Genomic DNA, 13,027 nt, shown 5'->3' with positions numbered 1-13,027 from the left:
GTGGCTCCTCACACTATTTGAGAAGCAAGACAGCAGGAACTCTAGGTCTGGTCATTTCAATCCAGTAACCGGAAAAGACCTGCACTGACCTAACAAAAAAAACAGTGGTATCAGTTTGGGTTTTTCACAGCTTAACTGTCATTGAACTAAATGATTTTCACTTGAAACAAAGTCAGCCTGAGAAAACAGTAACATTTTGGCAATCAGCCACAACATATGTCTGAGACACAGCTTGAATACAGTAGCAGTAGAGCAGCAGCTTTGTGTCCCTGTCAGAAGTCCAGCCCCAGCCTGCAATTGGGAACAAGACTTATCAAGAATTGTGGAAAGCCCTGGTTTGGTCCAAAACAGCCCAAATGAAATATCCCTGTGGGTTCCGCCAACTCCTAGCTTTAAAACAAACAGCAACAGTGACTACAGAGCAGCCACTATGAAGCATGTTTACAAGTCTCAAATTGTCTTACAAGTCCTTCTTACATCAGGAATGATACAGCAATCGATTAAGAGATCCATGAGGTCACTCTAAACCCCAGCGGTTTCTGTTGGGGTTAATCAAACCCAAAAGAAGTGCTATTTGCTAATATGAGGCAATAATAAGAATAGTTTAGAAATTAGAAAACATTCCCTTACTCGGACACTCCAAGGATGGTCTATTGTATCTGACTCCTCCTAACAAATTCTTTACCCTAGGACCATAAAATCCTGACAGTGATGACATCTATTATTCATGTCTTATCTGTAGGTCACAAATATATTTTACTGTGTCTAGATACTTATATACAACCCCCCAAATCATACCCCTTGGCCTTTGGTATAGGTATTCAGTTCAGTCGCTCAGTCGTGTCCGACTCTTTGCAACCCCATGAACCGCAGCACGCCAGGCCTCCCTGTCCATCACCAAATCCTGGCATTTACCTAAACTCATGTCCATTGATGGTGATGCCATCCAACCATCTCATCCTATGTCGTCCCCTTCTCCTCTCACCTTCAATCTTTCCCAGCACCATGGTCTTTTCAAATGAGTCAGCTCTTCACATCAGGTGGCCAAAGTATTGGAGTTTCAGCTTCAGTACTTCCAATGAATATTCAGGAGTGATTTCCTCTAGGATGGACTAGTTGGATCTCCTTGCGGTCCAACGGACTCTCAAGAGTCTTCTCCAACACCACAGTTCAAAAGCATCAATTCTTCGGTCCTCAGCTTTCTTTATTCTCCAACTCTCATATCCATCCATACGTGACTACGGAAAAACCATAGCTTTGATGAGACGGACCTTTGTTGGCAAAATAATGTCTCTGCTTTTTAATAAGCTGTTTAGGTTGGTCCTAACTTTCCTTCCAAGGAATAAGTGTCTTTTAATTTCATGGCTGCAATCACCATCTGCAGTGATTTTGGAGCCCCCCAAAATAAAGTCTGACACTGTTTCCCCATCTATTTGCCATGAAGTGATGGGTCCAGATGCCATGATCTTAGTTTTCTGAATGTTGAGTTTTAAGCCAACGTTTTCACTCTCCTCTTTCACTTTCATCAAGAGGCTCTTTAATTCTTCTTCGCTGTCTGCCATAAGGGTGGTGTCATCTGCATATCTGAGGTTATTGATGTTTCTCCCAGCAATCTTGATTCCAGCTTGTGCTTCATCCAGTCCAGCATTTCTCATGATGTACTCTGCATATAAGTTAAATAAGCAAGGTGACAATATACAGCCTTGATGTACTCCTTTCCCGATCTGGTATTCATTGTCTCCCCAAATCCTTCTTTCTGCTTGGATGTAGCTAATGCAGGCCTTGGGAAGGTCTTATCAGTGCAGTTGTTTTAACCTGCTTGTCTGCTTTGCTTTTTTGTCTGTCAGGACTGCAGATACTTCACCTTTCTCTCACTGGCCCCATTCTTTGCCCATCACCAGCTCTAAATGGTTCCTACCAAAATGATGTTTGATTCTAACTGAAAGAACATATCCTGCATGTTGTAGTACAAATAGCTCATTAAAGATGCTGCTGCTGCTGCTGCTAAGTCGCTTCAGTCATGTCCGACTCTGTGCAACCCCAGAGACAGCAGCCCACCAGGCTCTCCCGTCCCTGGGATTCTCCAGGCAAGAACACTGGAGTGGGTTGCCATTTCCTTTTCCAATGCATGAAAGTGAAAAGTGAAAGTGAAGTTGCTCAGTCGTCTGTGACTCCTAGCGACCCCATGGACTGCAGCCTACTAGGCTCCTCCGTCCATGGGGTTTTCCAGGCAAGAGTACTGGAGTGGGGTGCCATTGCCTTCTCCCATTAAAGATGAGCAGGTGGTAATAAAGATGAGAATAAATAATTTTTATGAAATTTGGGTATATCTGAACCACCTAAACTTCATACAGTTTTTTTTTTTTTGTATGTCATTTGCTACTAAGACATGACAGAAGTTAATATATTTGGATGTCTCAATTATGGTCTTATTGAGACTTTTTCTATTTCAGAGGGCAAGCCTCCATTGTTTATAAGAAGAAATCAGACGAAAATACCTGTTGCAGAATATTTCAGCAAGCCAAAATCTCTTCCCAGGCCTAAAACTCAGGAGAGCACATCAACAAAGCCAGTGTCAGCAAGGAGTATACAACAAGGATACAATCTCTCTGCCCAAAGAGCATTTTATCCTGTAACATACCGAAGGTAGAAATGGTAGACTGGGCTAAACCTTTCAGAAACACGAGTTTCACTTTGTTATGACATCAATTATGAAAAACACATTTTTGGTATGGAGGAATCAACAGCTCCTCTATATGGTGGTACATGTAAATCTCAAAGCAACTGTATATAAAGCTACTAAATAAATATTAATGGAAAAATTTCTATTTGTAGTTAATTAGTACCTTGTATAAAAGAAATGTTTATTTATATACTACATTTCTAGTCTTGGGCTACTATTAATATTAATACATAAGTATTGGACTCTGATACTAGAAAAATCATCCATAATCAGAATTCAGGCAATTTAAATTCAACACTACCCCAAACTCTGATAGAAAATCAACAATAATAAACAAACTGAATTTTAACATCTGAGCTACTTCTCGCAATGTACTGTGTTCAATAATATAGACTATTGAAAAAACCATTTGTTAAACATTTGTAACAAATGTCATAAGTTAGGAATAATTTTTCTTTTTGTGAGGAGGTGAGCCTTTTTCTAATAGTCTAACTTATGAGTCAGAAAGGAACTACTGCTGCTAGTTCCTTTCTATTCACTGCAAATTGTGAATGATATTAACAACGTTTCCTAATATTGAACTTTTGGTATTTCTAAAATAAACCACATGCTGACCTGCCTCTTGAGAAATCTGTATGCAGGTCAGGAAGCAATAGTCAGAACTGGACATGGAACAACTGACTTGTTCCAAATAGGAAAAGGAGTATGTCAAGGCTGTATATTGTCACCCTGCTTGTATATGCATGAATACATATATATGCAGAGTACGTCATGAGAAACGCTGGGCTGGATGAAGCACAAGCTGGAATCAAGATTGCTGGGAGAAATATGAATAACCTCAGATATGCAGATGACACCATCCTTATGGCAGAAAGAGAAGAACTAAAGAGCCTCTTGATGAAAGTGAAAGAGGAGAGTGAAAACATTGGCTTAAAACTCAACATTCAGAAAACTAAGATCATGGCACCTGGACCCATCACTTCATGGCAAATAGATGGGGAAACAGTGGTGGAAACAGTGCCAAAATCACTGCAGATGGTGATTGCAGCCATGAAATTAAAAGACACTTACTCCTTGGAAGGAAAGTTATGACCAACCTAGATGGCATAATCGGAGAAGGCAATGGCACCCCACTCCAGTACTCTTGCCTGGAAAATCCCATGGACGGAGGGGCCTGGTAGGCTGCAGTCAGTGGGGTCGCTAAGAGTTGGACACGACTGAGCGACTTCACTTTCAGTTTTCACTTTCCACTTTCATGCATTGGAGAAGGAAATGGCAACCCACTTCGGTGTTCTTGCCTGGAGAATCCCAGGGATGGGGGAGCCTGGTGGGCTGCCGTCTATGGGGTTGCACAGAGTCGGCCATGACTGAAGCGACTTAGCAGCAGCAGTAGCAGACAGCATATTAAAAACCAGAGACATTACTTTGCCAACAAAGGTCCGTCTAGTCAAGGCTATGGTTTTTTCAGTGTTCATGTATGGATGTGATAGTTGGACTATAAAGAAAGCTGAGCACTGAAGAATTGATGCTTTTGAACTGTGGTATTGGAGAAGACTCTTGAGAGTCCCTTGGACTGCAAGAAGATCCAACCAGTCCATCCTAAAGGAGATCAGTCCTGAGTGTTCACTGGAAGGAATGATGTTGAAGCTGAAACTCCAATACTTTGGCCACCTGATGCAAACAGCTGACTCATTTGAAAAGACCCTGATGCTGGGAAAGATTGAGGGCAGGAGGAGAAGGGGATGAGAGAGGATGAGATGGTTGGATGGAATCACTGACTCAATGGACATGAGTTTGAGTAAATTCTGGGAGTTGGTGATGGACAGGGAGGCCTGGTGTGCTGCGGTTCATGGGGTCACAAAGAGTCAGACACGACTGAGTGACTGAACTGAACCGAGGGCCATGCTATGTTCTTCTTTCACTGTATTGCTGAATTCTATCTACCAATTAGCCAATCTTTTGTTTAGAATGTTGGCTGTGATATTGAAAACAAAAAATATTCTTATAAATTTCGTGTGTGTATGCGTGCTTGCACACAATCTTAATACTAACACATACCGCATTTACTGTGTGTCAGGAATCATTCTAAACACTTTAGTTATAGTAACTAATTTTCGCAGTAACTATTTGAGATCACTATTATTGATATCCTCCCTTTTTTTTTTTTTAAATAAGAAAACTAAGGCTCTGAGAGTTGTACTCACTGGAATGAGACAGAACAGTTGTAACAAATGTCATCATTCAAATACAACAGAGGTTTTTTCTGCATGTGTCTGAAGTGTGTGTTTTCAACCAGCAGATGACTTCACTTCACTTGGTGATTCACAGGCCCTTTATCCTTCCACTTTGTGCCTCTACCATCATCAAGGTTTCACTGTTAACTTCACCTTCCTGGAAAGAGAGGAAAAAGTAAAAGTGGAAGAAAGTATTAACTTCCAATAGCTGCTATAGTAAATTACCACAACTTAACTGGTAAGCCAACACATATTTAAATTCTTAAAATTCCAGGGCTGAGGTCCTAAATAGATCTCCTTGGGCTAAAACCAAGGTGTTGGGAGGGCTTCACTTCTTTTGGAGGCTTTAGGGGGGAATCTGTTTCCTTGCTTTTTCCAACCTCTAGCAGGTACCCACACTCCCTGGCTCATGACTCCCTCTGTCTTTAACGCCAGCAGGGGCTGGTTGAGTCTTTCTTGTAACACATCACTGATACTGACTCTTTAGCTTCCCCCTCTTCCACTGTTAAGGATCCTATGGTTACACAGAGCCTGTCTGCTATCCAGGTTATCCAAGATAATCTTAAAGTCAAATAATTAGCAATTTAATTCCCCTTTACCATGTAACACCATAGGTTCCAGGAATTAGGATCTCTGGGAGAACATTATTCTGCTACCAAGGGAGGGGACATCTGCTTCAAGTCTTGGTCTTGAAATGGGAATTGTTACTTCTGGTCACCTTCCATGGTTGAGAATTAGTCTAGCTGAAAGGAGGCTGAGAAAATTATTAAGCAGGAATCGTATTTCCAGCTACAACTATATTCTGTGGTGGACAGTTAACTCTGACACAAAAGTGACTGGTTTAAAGTGTAGCTGGAATCTATTTGCATAACCAGTAGGCACCACTAATATTTATCAAGACTATGCTCCTTCATTAAATTCATTTCAAAGCTTGCTCTCTCTCTCTCTCTTTCCTGTCAGGGAGAGGTTGCAATAGCATTGTAGATTCCTTTTCCTTGCAAACTTAAGTAAAATTTGGGCTTCCCTGGTGGCTCAGAGGGTAAAGAATCTGCCTGCAGTGTAGGAGATGTGGGTTTGATCCCTCAGTCAGGAAGATCCTCTGGAGGAGGAAATGGCAACCCACTACAGTATTCTTGCCTGGAGAATTCCATGGACAGAAGAGCCTGGTGGGCTATAGCCCATGGGGTCACAAAGAGTCAGACACAACTTAGTGAGTAATACTTTCACACTTTAGTAAAATTCACCTATCAGACCATGTAGGTTTGGTGTCTTGGGAGTGGTAGTCCTTTGACAATTTTATTTCTTCTGTGATAACTGGTCAGTTTATATTTTCTGTATTTTGGAGAATCAATGTAATACAGCACATTAACAAAATCAAGGACAAAAATCACACCATTATTTCAATCAATGCAGAAAAAAATCTAACAAAATTCAACACCTTTTCATGATCAAAACGTTTCAACAAGCAAGGAATTCACGGAAAGCTACCTCAACATGCTGCTGCTGTTGCTAAGTCGCGTCAGTCGTGTCCGACTCTGTGCAACGCCATAGACGGCAGCCCACCAGGCTTCCCCGTCCCTGGGATTCTCCCAGCAAGAACACTGGAGTGGGTTGCCATTTCCTTCTCCAATGCATGAAAGCAAAAAGTGAAAGTGAAGTCGCTCAGTCGTGTCCAACTCTGGCGACCCCATGGACTACAGCCTACCAGGCTCCTCCATCCATGGGATTTTCCAGGCAAAAGTACTGGAGTGGGGTGCCATTGCCTTCTCCGTACCTCAACATAACAGAAGCCATATGTGAAAAGCCCATAGCTAACATGGAATTCAACAAGGGAAAGTCTGACAACTTTTCCTTGAAGATCAGGACCAAGGCAAAGATATCCATTCTAACTACTTCTATTCAACATAGTCCTGGAAATTCTAACCAGAGCAATCCAGACAAGATATAAAAGGTATACAAATTGGAAAAGAATAAGGGGAAGAATATAATTAAAATGATTTATTTGCAGATGATATGATCTTATATGTAAAAAACCTTAAAGATTCCACATACAAAAAAAATCCCCTTTAGAACTAACAAATTCAGCAAAGTTGAAGATGCAAAATCAACACTTAAAAATCAGTTGCATTCTGATACACTACAATGACCAAATCAAAAAGAAAATTAAGGGGAAAAAAATCCCACGTCCTATAGCATTAGCAAGGATAAAATACTTAGAAAAAAAATTAACCAAGGAGGTGAAAGACTTATACACTGAAAGATAAAAGACAATGCTAGGAGAGATTAAAGAAGAAAGGAAATAAATGGAAAGACACTCCACATGTATTGACTGAAAGACAATAATGCTAAACTGTCCGTACTACTCAAAAAGATCAACAGATTCAGTTCAATCTCTGTCAAACTCTCAATGACACTTCTTATAGAAATAGAAGAAAAACTGTAAAATTCATATGGAATTTTAAAGGACCCTGAATAACCAAAACAATCTTAAAAAAAAAAAAAAAGGCAGCTAGCAAGCCTCAGACTCTTTGATTTCAAAACATATTACAAAGCAACAATAGTTAAGACAGGGTAATACTGGCATAAAGATAAGCATACAGACCAATAGAAAAGAATAGAGGGCCCAGAAATAAACTCTTGCATACATGGCCAGATGATTTTCAACAAAGGGCTGAGACTACAATGGGAGACAAATGATGTTGGGAAAACCAGATATCCATATGCAAAGGTATAAAGCTACCTTATACTTTATAAAAAATTAACTCATTTGATTAAAGACCTAAATGTATGAAGCTATGAGTCAAAAATAAATAAATAAATAAATAAATGTAAGACCTAAAACTATTAAGCTCCTAGAAGAAAACAGGGGAAAAACTTTAGGACATTCAATTCAGCAGTGATTTCTTGGATATGATACCTAAAACACAGGCAATAAAATTAAAGATAAATGGGACTCCATCAAATTTTAGAACTCCATGGCACAAGAAACAACATAGTGAAAAGGCAACCTATGGGATGGGAGAAAATATTTCCAAATTATATATTTGATAAGGGATTAATATCTAGAAAATGTAAGGAAATTTTATAACTCAATGATAGAAAAGAAACCAATTTTAAAATAAGCAAAGGACTTGATTAGACATTTCTCCAAATAAAATTTTACAAATGGCCAATAAAAATGTGAAAAAATGTTCAACATCACTAATCATTAGAGATGATCACAATGAGATATCCCTTCTTTTTTTTTTTTTTATACCCATCAGAATGGCCACTATCAGAAGAACAGAAAATAAGTTTTGGTGAGATACAGAGAAGTTGGAATGCTCACACATTGTTGATGGGAATGTAAAATGGTATACCTATCATGGAAAACAGTATAGATTCCTCAAAAAATGGAATTAACATACAATTCACTAATCCCATTTGTGGGCATATATGGAAAAGAAATGAAAGCAGGATTCAAAGAGACAGATGTACACTCATGTTCATCACAGCATTATTCAAAATAGCCAAGAGGTGGAAGCAATCCAAATATTCATGAACAGATGAATGATAAAGAAAATGTAGTACAATGGAATACTGTGCAGCCTAAGAAAGAAATCCTGTCACATACTATAACTTGCATGAACCTTGAGGACATTATGCTAAGTGAAGAACCAGTCATAAAAGGACAATATTGTATGACTCTACCATATGAAGTATCTAAAGTAGTCAAAATGATAGAAAGATAGTTACCAAGGACTGGTGGGAAGGAGGAAGGGAAATTAGTGAGTATAGAGTTTCAGTGTTGCATGATGAATATGTTCTAGAAAGCGATTCCCCAACAATGTGACTATACTGGGTTGGCCAAAAAGCTCACTAGGGTTTTTCTATATAATCTCACTAAACCATACACTTAAATTCGATGTTATATGTTTATCATAACAAAAACCTAAAGTGGAAAATATATAACTTGAACAGCATAGTTAACAAACTTCATAAAATGAGTGTTCCCTCATTTTTAGTTCTCTACAAAGAATCTGTGTAAAATAGGTATTTGCTTTTGGTATGTCTCACAGATATTCCCATAAAACATTTGGTCCTGGATTTTATGATACTAAATCAAATTACTTAGAACTATAAAATTATTTATGGTACTAAATTTTTTTGGTGATTTTAATTTTTATAAGTCATTTCACATAAACTTTCATGTGTATTGACACAAAGTAGTTTAAAATTCCCATTTGTTTACAATTTAATATCTCCATCATTTCTATATTGTCTTGTCTCCTTAAAGTTTTCTTCTTTAAAAGACTACTATTTTTTTAAAAAAATTGTTGCCTTCAGCCTCTTAACTGTATGTTTGTTTTACTTTTAATGCTGATTTTATCTTGTTTCCCTCTTTCAACTTTGAATTTTATTCTGTTCTTTTATAACTTGTTAAATTAAATACATGGCTCAATAATGCTAGTCCTTCTTTTTCTAACTTAATGGGCTATAAATTTTCCTCTAAACTGTTTTACTACATTCCACAAGTTTTCATACAGATTGTTTCATTAAATTTACTTTTAAATATTTTCTAATTTTTTCTTCTGTAACCTATAAGCTGTTTTGATAAGCCTTTTCAAAAAAAATTTCTCAAACATATGCTTTTTAAACTTGTTGTATTTTTTTTAATGATTTATAATTTAATTGCATTGTGATCAAATAATATGATAGGCAAAAATGATCCACAATAATTTTCTTGTGGGTAGCTTTGAGGGTTAGCATATGGTCAATGTTATAAATGTTCCATACAACTTGAAAATAATGTGAATTTTAAAGTCGTTAGATACACAGGTATATCCATTAAACCAAGCTTGTTAATTGTGTTGTTCAAATCTTACATATCCCATCTAATTTTTCTCTTCATGCTTATTTTCTAACTATTATGGTAGATGATGTAGTTCTGTGGTCTTTGTAATTTTGTTCACTTTGATTCATGCATTTTGAAATGACGTGTAAATGTAGTTTAGAATTTTATAATTAAGTTATAAGAAATTATCTGCAATATTGTTTTTTATGGTTCTAGGTTGCAAGCCTTTCCTCTTGTCCCACAAGTTTATTTTCTACTTTTACTTTATTAGAGAAGTTGCCTATATTATTTTTACTTTTGAAATTACTTTCCTTTGTGATTTAACAGATACTTTTATGAATGTCCCTTATGCACTGGAAAACTTTTCACCTATAGAACTGGATATATATCAATTATATCTCTTATTAATTCTAGCATTTACATCTTCCATAAATTTATATTTTGTCCGCCTGAGCTATCATGTATTGAAAAGAATGAATTAAATTCTCCTTATACAACTGCATTTCTTAATATTTCATATAATTCTCAGTTTTCTTTCAATGAATTTGAATATTATGCTACCTGGTGCACAGATATTCATAACTATGATATGTTCACTAAGGATTACTTTCTTGAACACTACAACATGACTTTCTTTTGCTTGTTTCACTATAAAGTGTTGAACCTTCCACCCAATGTTAAAACTGTGACTTCTGTCTTCCTTTTTATTATTACCCTGATACGCTTCTATTTTAACATTGCTGAGTAAACTTACTAATACAGCAAATACAGCATAAGTAATAAAGTAAATACAGTAAATACAGCATAAGTTTAGGTTTTGAGTTTTTAAAATCTCATCTGAGTGACTTTAGACCATATCTGGTGATGGGACAGACAGATACTGTCTTGTGTGGTCACTGTTTTATGTTAGTACTGTTTTTTCAATGTTTCCTAAAGCAACTCTGACTTCCATACTTTGATAAATGTTCGTTCTAATAATTTAGAAAGTTTGAATATTCAGAATCTTATCAATTCAAAATCCTTAAAGCAAAGCCTAAAACAAAGGGTTTTATTATTCCTTTTGGGGGGCAGGCAATGTCAAAAAGGAAGAGTGAGAAATGAAGAAAATGAGACAAGAAGTGAAGGGATGTCAATATGAGAAGGTATTATCAAGTTAGGTGCTGTTTGGTTTCAAACCAGTTGACTGCTTAACCCTAAGGGATAGGCTAAATGGGATAACATTCCCATTTTACAAATCAGGACTCTTGAGACCTAAAAAGGTTGAATAACTTGCCCAGAATTACACAACTATCATGTTGCAGTGGGGAGATTTAAACCAACTCTTTCCACTAATTGTATTATCTCTTGATTCTGTCACTGGTTCTCCCCTTCCTATTTAAGTGCCTACTATATGTGTCTAGCAAGAAGCCAAGAAAACAGAGATAAACATCTCTTGCTAACTGCAAGAAATTTCAGTGAGCATTCTAGAACACTGCTGTCATTAATTCTAATCTCTGCCATTCTTTTTTCTTATTTATTCACTTTTTACAACAGTTGTCTGTACTATTCTTGGCGCTGTATGGACAATTCTTGCCTTCTATCTATATCATCTCAGTGACCATTCCCAGCTATAAGGTGAAATAATATATAATTTTACCTTCTAATTATAATTGGTGGGTTTCATAATTGTTCATTCACCTCTTAAAGCATTCCTAAAAGGAATCTTCAGAATGGCTTTCTTTTGGCTTTTCCAAAGCCAAATTAAAATTCTCCACAGTGCAAACACTCTGATCTCTGGAGAAACAGTCTCAACAATGTCCTTTCCCTTAAACAGGAGCTTGCTTTATAAAGACCATGCATTTTTAAAGAAATGAAATGAGAAAGCAGCCAAGATGGCGGAGTAGAAAGACCTTGAGTTCACCTCTTTTTAGGAGCACACCAAAATCACATCTGCATAACAATCACTGATGAAAAAGACTGGAAGCTACCAGAACTAAACACATCAAGAAGGAACCACAAGAGGGCCAGGAGGGGCAGATTCACAATATAATCAAATCCCATACCCTCCAGGTGAGTGACCCACAAACTGGGGAATAATTAGGCTGTAGAGGTTCTTGCACAGGAGAGTTCTGAGCCCCACATCAGACTCCTCAGCCTGGAGTCCGGCACTGGGAAGATGAGTTCCCTGAACGTCTGGCTTTGAAGAAGGAGCAGGGCATGCAGTCAAGAGCCCTATAGGACTGGAGGAAATAGAGACTTTACTCCTAAAAGGCACACACAAAGTCTTAAGCACACTGGGACCCAGAGCAAAAGCAGCAATTTGATAGGAGCCTGGGCCAGACCAACCTGCTGGTTTCGACCAGTCTCCTGGAGAGGCAGGGGTGGCTGTGGCTCACACTGGGGGCACAGACACTGGTGATGGACACACTGGGGAACATCCAGCCTGGTGAACACTGTTGCTGTTGACAGTTAACATCTTGGCTCATTAGCACCAAGACCATCAGATCCATCCAATAGCCTGTGGACTTCAGTGCTAAGATGCTTCAGGTCAAACAACAAATTGGGCAGGGACATAGCCCCACCCAACACAAATAGGCTTCCTAGAGAACACTCAGCCCAAGCCTCTGGACTCACCTCTAGACACTGCCCAGCCCACCAGAGGGCCAAGACAAATCAAAATCAAACAAACAAAAAAAACCCAATCAAAAACGTACAGATAATCTAAATAAACATGTCTCCAAAGAAGATATACAATAGCCAATAGGCATGTGAAGAGATGTTCACATTGCTAATTATTAGAGAAAAGCAAATCAAAACTACAATAAGTTATCACCTCACATCAGGCAAAATGGCCATCATCAAAAAGTCGACAAATAAACGCTGGAGAGCATGTGGAGAAAAGAGAACCCTCCTACACTGTAAGCTGGGCATGTAAATTGGCACAGCCCACTATGGAGAACCGTATGGAGGTTTCTTAAAAAACTAAAAATAGTTACCTTAGAACTCACCAATCACAATCCTGGGCACATTTCCAGAAAAGACAAAACTCTTAATTCAAAAGATACATGCACTCCAGTGTTTGCTGCAGCACTATTTACAATAGCCGAGACACACAAGCAACCTAAATGACCGCTGACAAATGAACAGATAAAGAAAATGTGGTGTGTCTGTGTGTATATATTTAACACAATGGAATGTTAAAACAGAATGAAATAATGCCATTTGTAACAACACTGATGGACCCAGAGATTACCATACTAAGTCAAGTAAATCAGATAAAGACAAATATCACATCAC

The 13,027-nt window shown here is 38.0% G+C and overlaps 2 protein-coding genes across 4 annotated transcripts in view; one reads left to right on the top strand and one right to left on the bottom strand.

Annotated features, from left to right (window-relative positions):
- The window catches only part of C6H4orf17 (chromosome 6 C4orf17 homolog), an 89,117-nt gene extending 85,833 nt beyond the window's left edge, over positions 1–3,284 (top strand). The window contains exon 10 of the mRNA XM_070372106.1: positions 2,454–3,284. Coding sequence (XP_070228207.1) covers positions 2,454–2,650 — 197 coding nt within the window. The 3' untranslated portion in view covers positions 2,651–3,284. The remainder of the gene's footprint in view (positions 1–2,453) is intronic.
- The window catches only part of TRMT10A (tRNA methyltransferase 10A), a 46,014-nt gene that overhangs the window by 5,835 nt on the left and 27,152 nt on the right, over positions 1–13,027 (bottom strand). For 2 of the 3 annotated variants that reach the window (XR_011464476.1, XR_011464477.1), the window contains exons 9-10: positions 4,888–5,074; positions 986–1,238 (exon numbers count right to left, since the gene is read on the bottom strand). The gene's annotated coding sequence lies outside the window, so the exon portion shown is untranslated. The remainder of the gene's footprint in view (positions 1–985; positions 1,239–4,887; positions 5,075–13,027) is intronic. The other variant, XR_011464478.1, reaches the window with a different exon arrangement.

This window comes from Bos mutus, chromosome 6 (genome assembly GCF_027580195.1).
Source record: "Bos mutus isolate GX-2022 chromosome 6, NWIPB_WYAK_1.1, whole genome shotgun sequence".
Taxonomy (NCBI): domain Eukaryota; kingdom Metazoa; phylum Chordata; class Mammalia; order Artiodactyla; family Bovidae; genus Bos; species Bos mutus.
The sequence above is the reverse complement of the archived record's forward strand: the minus strand, read 5'-3'. Positions and strand labels throughout refer to the sequence as shown.